A 19,453-nucleotide genomic window follows, 5' to 3' on the forward strand; every position below is an offset into this window, starting at 1 on the left:
AGTAAAAGTGAAAAGAGGCAACAAGTGAAATTACAAATTTTCTAAACAAATTTTGTATGCAGCACTTACAAAAACCACTTAATTCAGTGCTAGCTGTAAATCCACTATATCCTGTCCTATTATGGGGCATTCTGAGTATGAGGAAATCACAGTGATTTTTAACTTTTCATTTTGCAAATTCTGGATGGTTTATCTTTCAGAATGATTGCAAATATTGTTATGTCCCATGTCTATGTTACTTACGCAGAAAAAAATGATCTATAAACACTGAACCAAAGCAAAGTGTGATCATTTTTCACTTATAGGGGGGTTGGGTTGAATGGACTGTGATTTCCTTTTATTATAGTACAGCTACCTTTCCTTCTACTTTGTGCAAGAAATAGAAAAGGTGATCTTATATGAACTTCTTGGTTCTTTTGAAGATTTTCCCCCTGCCAGGGTACCTTTAAAAACAGTGTCTGAAAGTGAAAGAGCAACAAGAAAACAGCATACAGAGGAAACGCAGGGAAACAGCAAACTAGTCAAAAAAGAGGACATCCAAGGACATAGGAAGCCAAACATGTCAATCACAAGTTGCTCTAGTGCCAAAAAATTAAAACAATCTATTTTTGTATTGGTAACAGTTGTCAAATAAAACAATTTGCAAGTTTCAAGGTCTTCTTCTGCATCCATTTTACAGGACACACTGCTGTTCTTGAATACAGGTGATATATTCATACACGTCTTCCAGATGACTGATTTATAGTGACTGTTTCCTGGTGTCTTCTTAGCACGTTTTATTTAGAAGTTTGTTCTGGCCTTCCTCTTAGGCTGAGAAAGAGTGACTTGTACAAAGTCACCCAGTGGGTTTCCATGGCCGGCTTGTGTTTTGAACTCTGGAGACTTCTGAGGTCCTAGTTCATTACTCAAACTGCTACAGCATGCTGGCTCTCAAATCAAACAAATTCATAAACTACATAAAAGGAAATTATATGTAACCTGCTCTGAAACTCATGCCACTTGCTATTAGATATTTACTGTGTTTTCTTATATAGTTAATGTTATTTCCAGAAAAATGAATCGCAGATTAATAAAGCAGTGAAAATATGCAGGTAGCCATGGCTACTGTTGTGATCTCAGCAACATCATTTGTGCAGCTGTGAATGTTTGTAATATTGCCAAGTAAGCTGAAGAATAGCATTAGGGAAATGACTAGTAAATGCTAGTGTAGAATCTATAAGGCTACATTTTCTAAAGCAGTTGCAAAGTTTTGTATCTAAAGACCAATGGGTTTCTGGTCCTTATCATTTTAATTTATTTTTTCCTACAAAGAAGAATGTTGAGAAGCAATTAATGGGTCGGCAGTTTTCCTTCCATGGTAATCAGATAGAAAGGACCGACAGAAACATGCCTAGTAATGATGGCTTATAGGGATCAAAAGAACTGTACTTATTTTCTCATTTCTTTTTCAATATTTCTGAAATGCTAATAAGCACTTTGTAGAATATTTAAAGCGTTTACCCTGGTTTCAAATCCTGGTGAAGACTGAACCTATGGCTAGCTTCAATGCATACCAGAATGTTAAACCACAGTTAAGGAAAACAGTCATGGGAAACAGGGATGTTTGTGAGTCTGGCTCAGAATTTGCAAATTGTAATTTGCAGTCAGTGCAATCTCTCTGTTATATTGCAGTAGGATGCAATTTGAATTTTATTTACAATAAAGGTAAAGTCTGCCTTCAAGTTGTTTTTTGGCTTATTGCGACCCTCCCACAGGGTTTTCCTGGCAGGTTTCTTCAGAGGGGGTTTGCCATTGCCATCCTCTAAGGCTGTTTCTCCAAAAATATGTCTCTAGTTCTCAAGCTTCTTGTCTATTTGATGGGAATGATATTTCTTTTTCCTCATTCTACTATACCAATAAAAAATTCCCATATGCTGTGTTCCCATGATATAATAACATATATTGGCGGGGTACAAACCGCCGCTTTGCAGCGCTCCCCCGCCGCCGCCATTTGCTCCGTGCGGGAGCCGCAGCAGCCAAACCGCGCGGCTCCCGCGCGGAGCAAAAAAGAAGCTCCATTTCGGAGCTTCTTCTTGCGGCGCCTCTATGACGTCGCGAGGCGCCTGGCGCGGACTCGCGACGTCATAGGCGCCGCGACACGTCTGGACGCTATGCGTCCAGTACGTAAAGATGGCGGCGCCCATGTAGAAGGGGCGCTGCTATCTTGTACGTATAGGATACGTACTAGGGTTAGGGGGGTGCGGAAGCACCACCCCTTCCTAACCCTAGTACGTATCCTATACGTACTATATGGCGGTTTGTATCCCGCCATTGTTTTGTATTGTATTACTTTACATTCCATTGTTTAACCAAAAGGAATTAACGAGGCTTATAAAATGAGAAGCATGTAAAACCAAATTTAGATAAGAACATTCAAAAATAATACTTAACTTTAAGAAATAGAAATAAAACCATTTAAACACCTTAGTTTTAAAAGCAAAGGATAAAAGTAGTACAGCACACTAAAGAAAGCCTTGACCTTGTGAAGCAGTCAAGTTTCCAAAGGCCTGTTGAAATAAAAAGATCTGCTGATGAAAAGATGGTAAGGTGAGAGCCAGTCTAGATTTTCTAGGGTGTTTCAGAGTCTAAGAACAGCTACCGCAAAGGCCCTTTCTCATGTTCTCACCAAATAATAATAATAATTTTTTTTTATATTCCGCTTAATCTGTGAGGATGGTAGGACAAACAGAAACACTTCTTCCAAAGATTTCAGAACTTAGGGCTGAAGTAGATGGTCCAGAAGGAGCAGTCTCTGGTTGCCCTGGGACCAATCATGCTGGCAACTGCACAGCCCGCTCCTGAAGCGAGCTACTACCACAGTCACAAATGAGCCACCGGCAGGAGTGGATTTAAACCACTCCTTTTTGGACTAGCTCTTGCTGCCTCGGTGCAGTTTCCAGCCATTTCTGGGGTGTGCATCATCTAAACGCCATGCCCCAAAGTGGTTGGAAGCCACTTTATTTAGCCCATCTGTTTCAGGGCTCACTATGGCTGATAGGGAAAGATAAGGTCATTCAGACACCCTGGCCAATACACAGCTTTATAGATCATAACCAACTTTCTGGATTGTGCCTGAAAACAAACAGGGAGCCAGTGGAATAACCAGCTCTAGTTAGCAATCTGGCTAAAGCTTCTGAAACAGATAAAGTTTCTCAATATTCTTTAAAGTAAGCTCCAGGGAGAGTTTATTACAGTAGTCTAAATGAAATATAATTAAGGCATGTGTCGTTGTGGCCAGAACAGTTATTCTTAGGAATGCATTCGGTGTATCATCATGTTATAATAAATAACACTAAATTTAGCTTTTCAACTTGTGGCTAGAACTGAAAGATATCCTTTAGATATGCCTATAAACTTTGACCTACCCATTGGTGGAACCCAGAGTGAATGTCTCTTAACAAGATGGATGTCCATCTACTTGATAAATAGGTTTAATAGCTACCAGGGATGGAATTCTTTGCTAATTTCATTATCAAAGAAAGCAATAGGTAATTTTAGCAATTTTCTTCCCATACAAGACTGCCTTTAAAAACTGCACTTTCTGCAATTTCTGAAGACAATGTGCAGTTCTGTTCTTATTTGGTACAAAATCTGCACATGGCATTTTTGTGCAGAAAACATTTTTTCCCACATGAAACAGTATTTTCTGCACATGAAATAATATTTATAAGAAGGAAAGTCCTTGGGAACTTATTCTGCACAAAACTTTCTCTTTTTTTAAATACAAAGTAGCATTTTCAACACAGAAAACAATATTCCTGTTTTCTGCATAAAATGCCCATTTTGCACAGAATGCGTCCCGAACTGTAAAGACTTTGTTAGTCCAGGATTCTCCTCATTGAGGTTTTGTCACTAAATAGACCAGCAGGGATATTTGTGAGTGGGAACAGTTTCATTTTCAAAAGATATCTGCAGCTACATCCATCTCCTACATCTGCTGCCTTACTCAAGGAAATTTAAGGGCGGGGGGGGGGGGGGAGATGGAAGAAGGAAGGAGAGGATAATCAGCTTCAAATGGTACAGGTTGGAGTGTCTGCTGCTCAGTTTGTGTTCCTCTCAGCCCATCCTTTTTGATCTTTTCTGGCGCCTCAGTGACGGAGGGAGGAATAAGGAGCCATCATTGTACCTCCTTATCTTGTGCCCCCATTTGGTCTACCACTGTGTCTTGGAGATGTGAATCAGTAATGTTCCATCAATAATTGGTGAGCAGATGGGTGCTAGATATTTCTGGAAGATGTAGAGCTTATTATTTTCACATTTCAGTTCTGCCCCCAAATAAGGATGAGTTATGGGAATAAATAATATCCCAGTGAGGTTATGACTGATTTAAGGTACAGTCATGGAAAGTCATCAAGGGAAAATAAAACAAATAGAGAAGAACATGTCAATCTTCTCAGAAAACTGAATGCTCCTAAACTATGTGTCTACTGTGTGGTTAAAAAGAAAATGATGATGGTGGGTATACACATGCCACAATATTCCGGGATGCCCCTGGATTATACTGGCTCTGAGCTCCCCCTGAATTTGCCCCTTACCTGCTCTCTTTTGCTGTGGGGTTTTGGTGTGGGGTGAAAGACAGGTGGCTGCCTTCCTATATGGCTCTGGTCATTACCCAGTGCTGCTGCTAAGGTCAAAACGAAGAGCTCAGCCAGGCTATTGATGCCCCACAGCATCAAGGACCATTAGTGAAAAGGAAGCTATTGGCATTGCTGTGAAGAGAGCCAAAACCCACAGAGAAAGGTGAGCTATTTAAATACGGGGTGGGGAGAGAAAGCCCCAAATCGGGTGCAGTCACTGTGAAGATAGTATGGACCCGATTTGAGGGTTTGGCCCTGAATCATGTAAACAGGATGCAATGAGCCCGGGGGAAGAATTTGGGGTAAACCACGTAGACAAACCCAAGGACAGAAGAAGTCACACCCTAGGCATATACACTTCTGGTACTATACAACTGGCTTTACTTTGAAACCCTTCAGCTCTAAAACTTTCCAAATGAAGTCCTGCAGAGCCACAGAAGTCAGATTTGTGAAAAACAGGGATCACAAAGAAGACCTTTCAGCCCATAAAGATGTGGCTTTGTTACTCCTGATTGTGTCTTCCACTCTTTTGTGAAATATATTCTCTTACCTGATTACTATTTTTCCAATAGTACTTTTGAAACACTATAATATAATAATTTAAAAATCAGCCCCCCTCTTTTTTTCCTTTACCCGGCATGAAATACAAAATTACTGAAATGGAAATTCCTACATTCTGTTTCTCCCCCTCAAATGTATTACAGATATATGTTTCATCTCTCCCATAAATACTTCTTAATAGTCAGAAGCCACAAAAATGTTTTTGGGTAAAACTGAGCAGCTTTGGATGTATAGCAAATCTACACAGATATTCAAGAGGGCATGAAATTGCCAGGATCCTAATGAATAAATGAAATCACTTCCTATGGGCAGAATGGGTAATGATGCAATTGAGATTTGCCTGTGCATGGCAAAGGAAGACCTAACATCCCTTCTTAGTTATTAGTTTCACATGAAAAATAGATATGTGTACAATGCAGTGTCTCAAATCTTTATTAAAAAGCATTGGCATTGAAACACTGTGAACCATCCAAAAGGAGGCCCAGCCCTGTCTAGTTCACTGGACTAATTCACTGAAAAAATATAAAGGGATGGAATCTTTTGTTGCTATGGTTAATCAGAGTCTTAAGACCAGAAAAATATTTCACTGGAGAAATTAGTTAGATATAGTTCACTCTAGATAGTATTGTTTCTGTTTCTCTCTAAGCATGGGGACAATTATGGCACATTTCAGGCATATCATGTCTTCCTTTTACGTAAGTTAGAACAACAGACTGGCCCATTTTATCTTTCATGTTCCCATCTTTATCATAAGCCTGCAGAGAATCAAGGCTCACGGAGATCCAGAGATTCATATACAGAATCAAGCAACAGAAGAGGTTCTTTACAGGTATTCCTTCAAGTGATTTAACACAAAGCTGACTTGCAGCAGCTCTGAAAGAGATTGTTTCTGAAACTGACACCTTTCCAAGACAAGAAAAGCAAAAACATACAGAGATAACATAAAAGAGCCCACTAGCAAGTTTGAGTCACAGGAAGCCATTGAAAACATTGATGAATCCAGATATTGGCCTCTTTGGGGGGGGGGGATACAGACAACCCAAAAGGGGTGGCTTAGAGCCGCCTCTTTTAGGCTGGATCAGGGCCAGGGCAAACAGATGCCCAGCCCCAGTCCAGCCAGATTCCACCCCCAAAAGGAGCAGATATATATATAAAAAAAGGCGCCCCTTTTCCCAAAGATCCGGCTTTTCCTCCACAAAAGGCAGCTGTGGGGAAAGTGGCATTTAAGCGCTATGCTCCCAAGCAGAAGAGAAGCCAGCCGGCATGTAATCGCTGCTCGAGCTTCTGTCTGGTTTGAGAGTGTGGCATGTGTAAACACCACGCCCTAAAGTAGGCTGGAAGCCAACTGAAGCTGTCTGTCTGTTCAGGCTCTTTATCACCTTTATTTAAGCAGCATGAATTCTTGCCCCTACCGGGTTGAAGCAGAACAACAGCTGGTCAACGTGCATCACTTAGGTAGATCAACTTGTCTTTGTACTTCTTACGTCTTAGAAGAATTTTGAGTTTTTGCTTCTGAATATTCACTGTCAATAGCTCATATGGTTTTCCATTGTGACATTCTTTCTGCAAGCACCACCTGGGACAGGTGCTTTTAATTGCAGAGATAGTGACCCTCTCATGTCATGAAAATGACTTCCCATACCTCTCCAACTGCCAACAAAACAAACATGTGCTCTTAGCACTACTGACTGTAGACCTCTGTTCAGAACAAAGCAGATTCAAGAAAGAAGGAGGAGCCAAGTTCATACTCAGTGAAGAGCATGCTTTAAAGGGAGAAGAGACAGGGGAGGCTGAAAGCAGTTTATTAAAAGCCTTAAGCATCCACAAGGTTGTGTAACTCATATGCACTCTTTACATCTTTGCCCTAGTCACACATACAGCAGCTGAGTTTGAACAGGCAACAATCTGTCAAGTGGTGGCTTACACAATATGCTTATCCCTTCATATTTGCTAGGGTTAAGGACACAAGACCCCTGTGAATATGGAAAAACCGCAAAGAACACAAACACCATGTTTTAGCTTGAGAGGATACCTCTCTAGGGTTCACTAGGTTTTCCAGTGCAACTCTGTGGTCAACAATCAACAGACACTGACCATAGAACTGTGCTGGAGGATAGATAAATGCCTAGTAGAGTATTCTCTCTAGGAATCTCTAGGTCTTTCAGTGTGACTTTTAGTTAAAGTTGGCCATAGAGTTGCACTGGAGGACCTAGATATTCCTAGAGAGAACATATTACTCAAATCCGTGAATAATCAAAGCAGCAAATATCAAAGCCACAAATATGAAGGGATGAGTATACATGGAACTTCTCAGCCAGAAGGCATGAGCTGGGGACCATAATTTCATTTTCTGGACCTCTGCAGAAAGATAATGGTTATTCAAACTCCAAAGTCCTAAATAGTCACTATAGTGATACCATTTAATAACCTAATGACTCACCAGAATGCACAAAACTCAGCACACTAGCTTAAAAAGGTTCACTGGCTTTGTCAGACAGAGGGTAAAAAAAGGCATGCAGGAGAAGAAAAGTGATGGTGTCTTGACTGAATATTTTACTGAATACTTGACTCAACATTTTAAAAGGTGAGTCCATGCAGATACAAAAGTCAGGCTGCACCTGTTATGACCATTCAGTAATTAGGAACAAAACCACTAAAAGAAAAACAATAATATTTTTCTTCTTATTTATTAATTTTCTTTTTACTGCCTTATTACTTTAATATTTCTGTGTGACTAAGATGCCAGTGGGATTTGAAAATTAGCATGATGAATGTTGTGGCTCCTGACTGAGTTAAGAAAAGTATCACTACAACATTTACCTTCAATCCCGTTTTATGGTCAAGATGGCTACCCCTGCTTTTTGCTTCTTTTGGTCATTGAGAATTTAGATCAGCACTGTAGCATTTGGACTGCCTTAAATGTTTTTGTTATTTGAATACAATGTTCTTGCAGATTTTTCTTTCTAGATACAGGAAGAATGTGACAAAAGTTAGAAGGGGAAATTGCTGAATTTACCAGCATGAAACAAATGCATGATAATACTGTGCTTCTGTGAAATAATTTTACTCCGTTAAGAACAGAAAAGTTTCAGTGGGACAGGGTGGGGTGGAGGTAATTGCTGGACACTAGTATTTTTCATATGCCTTCAACTGAAGAAAATACAGCCTGCCAAGGTTAAACCAAGTAGATAATCGAGTTGTGAAGAAAAAAGATACTCACAAAAATACCACCACTAATATTCTAAAATTGGTGAAATTCAGTTACTATAGGAACGTGGTAAATAAATAAGATGCCATGTAAAGCTAAAAATGTGGTTTGATTAAGTCATATTTACTACTGTATATTTGTGAATTTTAAATACACAGGTTTTAGCCTATTAAGCAGGATTCAGTGAGTGCAGAGGAGAACACCACATAACTGTCAGCTTAGTACTTTCTTATATCCATGGGAAATGCACACTGCTGAATATCAAATTATCTGATTCCCATTTCCTCATTACAGTGCTGCCAGATTGTCAATAGGCATCTTTTAAATAAAACACCTAAAATAAATAGAGTGAAGAACTATTGCTTCACTCTACCAAAAAATCAGTAAGAATTTTGGTGCTGCTATCTTCATTTTAGTCGAAACCATTTTTCAGTGAAAGTATACTGGAGCTTTGGTACTTTCTTTAAATTTTGGTTTTAAATTATTAGATATTCAAAACTTGAAAGCAATTAAGAATAACACTGGGAAAGTTGTTAAATGCACATGTAAGTTGGTTGCATCACATTCTCTATCATCTTAATCTTAAAGCCAAAACAATGTTTGCACCCTTTTTTACCAAGCATAACTGCATGTCCAATTATGTGTCTGTTTTCATATTTGTTTTAATTCCAACCAAAGACTTTAGAATCTTTCCAGGTTACTGTGCTACTTTATATTTTAGAAGCAGAAAAGACATAAAGAGAACAATCATATAAAATACAAATAAAGTATCATGTTATAACAACCTGTCACATCTTTCCTATAATTATCAAGTTTCCAGTTCTACAAAAGCAGTCCGTTTCCATTTATTTTATTTTATTTTGCTTTCTCTGAACCTAATGCCAACTCATGTATTCTTGACAACTTCAATAAGAAAAATCATTAATATTGCATGGCTGTAAAATGAACTATAATATAATTATTTCAAATTCTGTGATGCTTAGTATGTGAAACAAGCAAGTAATACAAGTTTTTTGTATATGAAAATCACATTATTATACAGTGCCCGCGTCATACACGGCTTTAACCATACGTGGGAAGCTGCATGGAAGCGCACAGGAAGCAAGGAGCGGCGCGTCCCACTGGAATGAATGGGGTGTGTACCTGTGGCGAGTGCCGCATCATCGCATGCACGTGCCCCATTCATTCCAATGGGGCTTGAGCATGCACGGAATTCGGCTTACACAGGGGGGGTCCGGAATGGATCCCCCGCGTAAGCCAAGGGCGCGCTGTAATATGTCTGGCTGCACAGGTATGTGCATTATATTGGCCCACATGGTAAGACCTGGTTTGCCCATAAAAGCAATGGCATTTCTTAATCCTCTTATCTTAGGATAAGAGGCTAATTATAATAGGGAAATCACTCTAACACTGCATGGTTTAGTGTAAGATGGCCTAGTCCAATGTGGCACCCTCCAGGTGTATTTGACTACAAGTCCCAACTGGAGGGCACCATGGTGAGAATGGTTGCTCTACAGAATTACTTCACTTTCTTCTCTGATCCATTATAGGTTCAACCTTCCAACTTCTTGCACATGTGTCATTTCCACCTCTATTTTTTGTGACCTGCATTTCCAGATATGACAATGTCTTTAATCTGACACAAAAAGAAAGTCTAATTTCTTTGGCAAATACTACTACTGCTGCCTCTGCTGCCTCACACTGATGTTATGCAATAAAACACTTTCATCTAGCATGGAGGAAAGAGGAAGCTATAAAAAGATGGTGGAACAATGGCGGGGTACAGACCGCTGCTTTGTGGTGGTCTGCCGCCGCCGCCGGCTAGTCCGCGGGGGAGCCGGAGCCTCCACACGGCGCGGCTCCCCTGCGGACTGAAAAAGAAGCTCCAAAATAGAGCTTCTTTTCGAGTCGCGTTTGCGACGTGTACGGACGCTCAGTGTACGATACGCAAAGATGGCGCCGGCCATGTAGAAGGGCCGGCGCCATCTTGTACGGACGGAGTCCGTACTAGCCCAGGGGCGTCTAAAAGAGACACCCCTTTTTTAAAATGGGACGTCCTCCGGACGTCCCAAATGACAGTGCAGAAAGCCTCAATGTGACCTCTATAAACTGTTATACCAAATTGCCTCTTCTCTTCTTGTGTTGACATAAACAAATACTCAGAGAAGCACATTCAACTGCAGACTGTTTCTTCCTTCTTCAATGGCTCTTACACATCTGAAGCAGAGGGTGGTCGTCCTTTGCCCTGAACAAGTGTCCCCTGCTCCTCAACTCTCATTTTACATAGATACTCAAGCAAGTAAGAGGAAACATATCTATTTGCAGACCATTGTTCCAGGCTAACTGGGGCTATCAAGAGGATCTTCCCAGAGGAACCCTAATCCCTTGGCTTGTACAATAAGGAAGCATCAGGTTGAAGAGCCTTAAGGATTGTATATTCAAGTGTTTAAGCTTGTTATTTATTTCTATCAGTAGCATAATTTATCCCAGCTCTTTTCTGTTATTGGCCCTGCTTGAGATCTCTGCTCTGTAGAATCGGAAAAGTAAGCATTTCAGCATGTTTTAGTGCAATCAAGAAGAGTAACAGATATTTCCATGTCACTGAACAGTGAAGATAATTCACAGAATCAAGAGCTCTAATTATGATCACATTTTCTCATGACTCCATTTATTCAAAATTATTTGTTTGGGTTCTGATTTGCAACTGGAAGAAATCAGCTAATGGTGGAGTAAACAGGGCAGTGACCTTTGCCATACCTTCCTTCCACCTGCAACCTTTATTACTTAGAGGGCAATGGGGTTAGCAGTCTCCCCAAATGGTTTCTTTGACCTTCAGAAGTAAACATGATGAAGCTCCACAGAATTTTTTGTTAGGCTATTTTCCTCCAATGGCCACAGGTGGAAATAGGCCTGGGTAGTATGGCTGCATACTTGGAAGCAGATTATGATGAAATCAGCTGGCATGACTTCCAAGTATATTGTTTTGGACCAGTACATAAGCTGGAAAGCTTCTTGGGGCTCAGCCAAGATAATTCTCCTAATCTACATTTGTTTTAAATCAACCAAAAAATTCACATATTTTAAAAGGGCAAATATTCAATAAGCCAAATGGGTAAACTCAATCAGTCCCTTGTAGCTATTTCATTCTCTAACACGATCACTACACAAAATATTCCTCTGTTTTTGATTTGTAATTGAAGAAGTGATGATGAATCACTGATGAACTGCAAATGACCATGAAGCTGGGAGGATCATAAAAATAACAATGTATATATGTTTGATTGGGTTTTTCAGGGTCAACAGATATTTAATAGTTGAGTCCATGTGTACACAAACAGTAAAGGCAGCACAAGTTAATGGAAGGTGGAAGAAGCTTGGGTCTCCATATGTTGCTGGACTGCAACTCCCAGAATCCCTGAAATGTTAGGTGGGGCTACTGGGAAGGGAGGTGCATCTCTCCTGGCTTCAGGTTTGAAAACTACCGTATATACTCGACTGTAAGTCGAAAAATTTATTCCCCAAAATGAACTCCAAAATCCTGGGTAGACTTATGGAAGGGTCAATGAGTTAATGCTAAAAAATTTTGTGAAAGAAGTGCCCACCTTCCTCTGTAGCCTTGTAATGGCTCCCTGTTTGAAGCCCTGGCACCGGCTCGGCCCTCCTCTCTCCCTCTGTGTGTGTGTTTGTGTGTCTGTTTCCCTCTCTGCCTTCCCGTGCAGCCAGACCTAACAAGCTGCTGCTGACTTGCTGAGGAAAGGAACATACAGAAAGTATGCCCAGGCTTGTACCCCATTTTGCCTGGAAGTCCTGGGAGTGAAAGGCAGAGAGAGAGAATGCTTTGTCCTCCATTTCTGCAAGCTATGGGCCTGGGGGGTCTTGGGGGGGTGAAAGGCGGAGAAAGAGAATGCTTTGTCCTCCATTTCTGCAAGCTATGGGCCTGAGGGGTCTTGGGGGGTGAAAGGCAGAGAGAGAGAATGCTTTGTCCTCCATTTCTGCAAGCTATGGGCCTGAGGGGTCTTGGGGGGGGTAAAAGGACGAGAGAGAGATAGAATGCTTTGTCCTCCATTATTTCTGGAAGCCATGAACCTTGGAGTCCTGGGGGTGACAAGCAGAGAGACAGTGGGGTCTGTCCTCCTTTTCGCAAGCTATGAGCCTTGGAGATGTTTGTCGTAAGGGGAAGAGTGTGTGTGTGCACATGCGCACGCTGAGGTTTGTTTCCCCTTTTCCATGCTGAGACTGATGCTTGGGAGAGGTCCAGAGAGTGAGATATAGGGAGGGAAGTGGTGCTTTGTTTCCCCCCCTCCTTTAGATCTTTTGTAACATCCTCCAGTGTTTGCCCCTCAACTTATCCATGGGTCATATCAAAATCCATGATTTTAGATCCAAAAACTGCCCTCGACTTATACATGAGGTCGACTTATACATGAGTAGTACAGTACAGTAGTCTAATTTAGACAATGAAGCAGACTGATAAACAGTGACACCTAAAAGCAAGGAAAGTTTTTTTTTTCATTATTCTACTTACCATTCCATGATTCAGCCAAGGTGGTATAAAATTATCAAGGAGCTTGGGATAAACTAGTTCTCTGTCATAGATATAGAGGCTCCAAAACATTGTAACAACAAACTGGAGTGAGGAGAGAGAGACAAAAAGAAAATATTTTTGTTTATAGGAAGTTAGTATGTTAAGAGAGACATTTTGATGAGTGCTGTTGTACTAAAAGAGTTTTGTTTTCAAATCATGCTTTACAATGAACAGTTAGATCTGGGATGACCAATTGTCTGTCCCCAGAAATACATTCTCTTGTCTGTTTTCTACACAGTGGTGTGTGGAATAGATTTTGTCACACACATCTTACTCAGTGAAATGATGATAGGTGAGGAAATATCTACTTCTAGCCTATTAAATATGTTGTTCAATATACATTTATGTTATGGCTTGGCTATATAGTCTGAGGTGCTAGTAGATCAGACACCAGAGACTAGAGATTCCAAGAATTTGTGATCCCAGTGCCCAACACCTAACCAATACTGGTAACTCCTAAGTCTAGTTGACCTAGCATAACTTCCTCCAAGAACTCTATGATCCCTTGAACCAGTAAGCAAATACAGTCTGCCTAGTATGAGTTCTCATAGAGATAGAGTCTTTGATTCAACAGCCTATTCCTTTAATAATATCTACTCTCTGGTGAAGGGAGTGGTCAAGAGGAATCAAGAAAAGGCTTGTTAAACTTCAGGCCTTGACAAAGCAAAGTACTCACTTGGAGCTACAGTTTCCAGTCTGGTTAAACCCTGTGGATACCTGCTATTATCCAGAACTTTCTGTCTAGTTAAAATTGCTCAAAATATTTTATCAGTGCAAGTAGCTTATGAATAGTTTTATAATAGTGAAGCTGTCTTGTATGCCCAAAATATGAAAGGTGAAATTAACCATATTGCAAAGGAGTCTGTTTCAAATAAAAAGAGCTAATCATTGCACCGATCTTAACTCTGCAGAGAACAACACATGCACACACAGCAAAAATTGTTATCAAGGAAGTCAATGGGAATATGTTCCATTGTGCTAAAGTCAAGTGTTTGCCAGCTGATTTTCCTGGAAAAGAGTGACCTTAGAAGAACATTGGTAATCTGAATCTGTAACATAATAACAAGAGAACTGACTTGGCTAGCAGCAGGGAAGGAGAGATTCAGCTATATCAACAAGAGTAGGGGATCTCCAGGGAACCCTGAAGCTCACCAGTGCTTACAAATAATTGTCATCATTTCTACTATGCTAAACACCGTAAGTTAAAAGTTAAGCCACAAATGCCTTATTGGATGTTTTTAAAAGTTTATAAAGTGAAAATTTTACAGCATCCTATGCAGCAGATCCTAAGAGCAAATCCCACTGAGTTTTATGCTCCCTATGAGGGATGAGCTACAGTTGACTAAACAGGCACACATGACTTGCATGCAGAAAGGCCAAGGCTCAATCCCTGGCATTCTTTACAAAAGGAGCGGACAGAAAATGATGGGAAAGATCCTGTCTAGGGGGGCGAAATGGGCCACCCCAAAAGGGTGGACTGGGGCCACCCTGGAGCCACTTGCTGCGGTGCTACGGCAACCACATGTCGCAGCCCCAATCTGCCCCAACATCCATTCCTATTTGGGCCGGTAAAGGGCTGCCTTAGGCACATCTGGAGCAACTTGAAGCCACCCCCATCTGAAAAGCTGGGCAGTTTCTGGGCAGTGTGGGGCATGAAATTGCCATTGCCTCCAAGCTGCCTGGAAACTGGCTTTTCTGGGCCATCTGTTCAGCCCCCAAGTCCCTAGAGAGACAGACCTATGATACGTGCATGTGTATAAGTCTTCAAGTCACCTATTGATTTATGGCAACCCTAAGACTTTCATAGGATTTCGTTAAGCAAGGAATACTCAGAGTTGGTTTGGCCAGTTCCTTCTTCTAGCTGCGTGGTTCCCAATCTGTGCTCCAAGAAGGCCTTAGGGCTTTGCGTGCACTTCTCCCTAACCCTAACCCTCCCCTGGAACACTATTCCTAAACACCATTAACTTGTATGACATAGGATCGGCCTCTTAGGGGCTCCATCATAAAAATTTATTCTAAAAAGGGTTCCACAAGTCAAAAAGTTTGGGAACTGTTGCTCTAGTCTATAGCACCTGGTATTTATTGGTGGTTTCCCATCCAAGTACTAACCAGATCTACTAGGCAACAAATGGCTAGATATACCAAAAGACTGTAAGACACCTGTCAGTGTTCCTATGGAATTAACACAAGATTCCAGAGGCAATTTGGACAAAAATAATTTTGAAGTGTTGTAAATATGAATTATAATGGACACTCAATTGATAGAAGAAGAAGAAAAAGAGATTTCTCAACTCATTTTCTTTGCTAGGAAAAGTCAGAGGCAATGTTATGTTTCTTCCCTCATCTGGATAATCAGTAAACTGTTTTCTCAAAGCATATTCAGTCTATAGTGCTCTGGTTTCCAATATATTTGTCCATTTGTTAAAATTAGTTTAACTTTAGATTAGTGCCATAAAAAAAACAAACACCTGGAATGTAAATATAAAATAGTCTGCAAGATCTGCCTCTCTCTTTCTTGTGCCAGTATTGACATTGGCAGGACATCCTCATCCTATCCCCCCTTTAATGGTGATATCCAACTGAAAAAAATCTGAACAAAAAACTCATAAAAGTCCACACACCCCATTGTTTTTTTAATGGCAATATGTACAGCAAGAAGTCAAGCTGAACTTGTTAAATGTAACTGGTCTATGCATTAGGAAAGTAATTTCCAGTGTTGTATTTCAAAAAGCAGGCTTGATTGCCATGGATCATATTTAGTTAAAGTGAAGTATAACAGGAAAAAAATCCAATAGAGCTGGCAAGCACATGAAGTATCTTGTGAAGCAAAGAAAAGTTACAGACTTTGCCAGTGAGGTAAAAGTGAAGAAGCAAAAAAAGAGAGAGGAAGTTCCATCTGTCTCCCAAACCAAAGTCAGCCAATGGATGGAAGTAGTTCAGCAAAATTGGCTGCAACCATCTGGTACTCCAGGTGGCAAGAACTGCTTAACAAAAGCCTAAATTACAGGTAAGTTTGGGTACAAAAATCATGCACGAGAAAATAATTCTAATTTTAGGTAATTTTCACTCCAGAAAATGCAGGCATTATTTTTGTAGCTGTAAAAAAAATCACTTACTTTTAAAACAAATGCATAATGCAAATGATTTCAGATGAGTGCTCATTTGAGTCTAACTTTTCTTATTTCACTGAAATCTGATTGGATTCTACCATTTCAAATTTTATAGGAAGTGTGTCAGCATAAAAATTTAAAAAAGAGGGAGACAGGGGAAACCAGACATACAACAGAAAAGGTGGTACATGCTAATATACCATATTCTTCTAAAAACCCAATGGCATCCCCCAACAGATGTAGACACTAGAACCCAAAGTGGAGTGAGAACATTCTCAGGCAATTGTAGATTCCTGAAAAAGTTGTGAAACAGAGACGCTGGGATTTATGAGCTAGGCTTGGCTCCCTTTCTTGCAGCCTTTATGCAATCCCTAGTTATGGCTTTACTTTACTAAGCTTTTCACTGATTTTTATTACTGGTCTTGCCATATCTAAAATTTTGTCTAATTTGAGTTTTGACTATCTGTTTCATAAACAGTTTTGTTTTTAACATTTGTTGTAAGCTGCCTTATGAGAACTTACTCTTGTTAGAAATAAGTACAGGAAACAATATTATATGTACCTTTTTATCAGGGACGCAGACTAATTTTAATGTGCTTATCTACAAGAAGTAGTAAGAAAGTAGTGATACAGGGAAATTCTTTTTCCTTAGACAAAGGCTTACTTAATCACTCCCAACTACTCATTGAAATGCGTGTAAATGAGTCTTGTGAATTTGCATAATGCATGAGGTTGTGGCATAACAGCAAAGTCATGCAAAATTAAAATATGAAATTCTGCATCTCCTGTGGGTATGCTGTGTTGTAGTAATCAGAAAGAAGTAAAAAAAGTACACCTTGATATACAGTCATGGCCTGCCTTGTCACATACCAACTCACAAACTACATATAGTCACCTAATTTCTAAAGGCGCCTTGAAAAATATGTGTACAGACAGAACCAACTAGTCGGCAACATCCAGCTAAATTTCATAGCAGCCTAGGAAACACTATGAATAGTACCCACAAAGCAATGTTTTTCTTCCATGGTGAATAACTCCTTCCATTTCCCTGTTCTGCTTTAAAGCCTTGGAAACCAACATGACAAGCTGTCATCTCACTTAAGAATTTTAAATCAGGAAACAAGAGGAACAAGTAACCTCCTAAAAAATGAATGAACAACCCAGTGAAAAAAGCTACTCTATTTTGTGTTTTTCTGCTTCAATTTTACATTGAGGAGTCCACTTAATATAGTTAAGTGGGAGCAAGTCCCATTGAACTCAGTGGTACTTACTGGTACTTCTCACTACACATACATGATTGCAGTGTAAAGCTTTCAAGCAAGCATACACAAGGCTTTCAAGCAAGCATATATATTCTTTCATTCAAATCATAGCAACTGGAAATATTTTTAAATTTATTATCTTTTTTACTTGCATCACAGGGCTGCTATAACTGAATTCCCCAGAGCAGTAAGTAGTCATGTAGCTGGCACATTTGCTCCTTTTGCTATTGAAGAAAAACATTTTTTTCATCTCCCTTGTTGTATAGTGAACCTTTCTTCATTAAGATGGATAACATCAGTAGAAAAAACGGACAAAGGAGAAAGATTACATGCAAGGGAAGCCCACAACCCCATTCCATGGAGTCTGGAAGTGAATCTTCTTCTACTTCGGACCCTTTGTCCTTCTTCAGGTTTGGGGCTGAGTTAAATGCCTGTGATTCCCTAGTCATATCATCATCATCATCATCATCATCATCATCATCATCATCATCATCAATTTTTTTGAGAGGGGGGGAAGTAAAAATTCAACTGCTAGTAAATTAATTCCAGAATAAAGGGACCTTAATAGCTACTCCAGACTAAACCATATGTGGGTACCTAGCCACACAGTGAGTACAAAAACCAGAAACACCATGCTCTAAATAAAAAGGGTAAGTATTTTTTTTTTATTTCCTTGGATGTCAGGAATTAGAATGCACAGTACATTGTAATCTTTTTCTACATCATGAATTTTCTGTGGTACAAAAAGAAAAAAAAGCCAGAAATAGAGATGGAAAAGAAGGGAAGAGTAACAATTGGTGGATGACGTCAGTTGAAGTCTCCATAAAACTGATCAAATGAGGCAGGGTAATGGCATGATTAAAAAGACTTATCCAAAACTACCAAAGAGGAGAGTTGTGTGTGAGAATGGTGAAAGGCATTAGAATAAAGATCATTTCAAAAACCAATGGGTTAAGTAAGAATATCTCAAATAACATTGCTCACATTCTCTTCATTTATCTCTATTTACTGTCTGAGTATACCACTGCAGCATGTTTTATATGGGGCTGGCCTTGAAAAATGCCCAGAATCAACAGCTACTGCAAATTGGTATGGGAAAGCTGTGGTGTTTTAGAGACTGTATACTGTGTGTATGGATTTTTTCCATTTTCCCCCCACAAACTTAGATGGAAGTGCTATTTGTTACTGACAAAGCCCTAAAATGGATAGCGTCCTGAGTATCTCCAAGGCTATCTCTTCCTATATATACCTGCCTGTAATTTAAGAGGTCCAACAGAGACTTGTTGCACGTTCCACCACTTTGAAATGCTAAGTTAATAGGTACACATAAATTCTTATGTAGCATAATCGTTGATTATGGAACTGCTTCCCAAGGCTGGCTTCATCCTTACAGACCTTTTCTGACACAGTCAGAGCTATAATATTTGTTAAGACTTTTCCTTTTAAGTTTGTTTTAGTCTATATTTTAATGTTTTATTTATATTTTATTTTTATATTATGATTTTTATACTGTTTCAGGAGCCTTCCTAGGTAGAAAATAAGTTTATCCATTTTTTAAAAAAGGGGTTGTTTAAAAAAAATCCCTGCTAATTTTTTTAAAGGTTCCATGTGTGTTTTCTTATTGGAAGTTTGCACATTGAGGCTAATACTTTGTTTTGCATTTCTATGGTAAGCCACTGTTGCATGTGTTGCTCTGATTTAATGTATTATTTTTCTCATTTGTACATTATTCTATGAGTTAAAAATATAATAAATTGATGTCACAACACAATTGTGACTTTGCTATCTGAGAATAATTCTCAGAACTAAAATTACTGATATTAATGTTTAGGGTATTTTCCCTAAATAAAATATTAGAAACATACCAACACATCAGTCACATTAATTTAGATGTTGACAGCAACTGAAATCTTTCTAAACTTTCCCACTTCAGTTTTAATCAGAATCTTGATAAACACTTTATTCACATCTGCTTATTTTTCTATTTTGGGATTCCCGCTTGTGCCTGCTGTACGCAACAGAACTGTCCCCCTGGAAAAGGCACTGTGAGCACTCAGACGGATGCAAATGAAAACAGTAACACACATTTCTACAGGGAGGGCAGTGTTTAG

At 39.6% G+C, this 19,453-nt stretch overlaps 1 protein-coding gene across 5 annotated transcripts in view; it reads right to left on the reverse strand.

Annotated features, from left to right (window-relative positions):
- The window catches only part of AIG1 (androgen induced 1), a 131,366-nt gene that overhangs the window by 61,118 nt on the left and 50,795 nt on the right, over positions 1-19,453 (reverse strand). For 3 of the 5 annotated variants that reach the window (XM_042462404.1, XM_042462395.1, XM_042462422.1), the window contains exon 3: positions 12,911-13,012. The exons of 1 other annotated variant lie outside the window; for it this stretch is intronic. In XM_042462404.1, the coding sequence (XP_042318338.1) occupies positions 12,911-13,012 (102 nt within the window). Of the gene's footprint in view, positions 1-7,356; positions 8,141-12,910; positions 13,013-19,453 lie in introns of those variants that run through there. One more of the 5 variants, XM_042462431.1, reaches the window with a different exon arrangement.

Source organism: Sceloporus undulatus, chromosome 1 (genome assembly GCF_019175285.1).
Source record: "Sceloporus undulatus isolate JIND9_A2432 ecotype Alabama chromosome 1, SceUnd_v1.1, whole genome shotgun sequence".
Lineage (NCBI taxonomy): Eukaryota > Metazoa > Chordata > Lepidosauria > Squamata > Phrynosomatidae > Sceloporus > Sceloporus undulatus.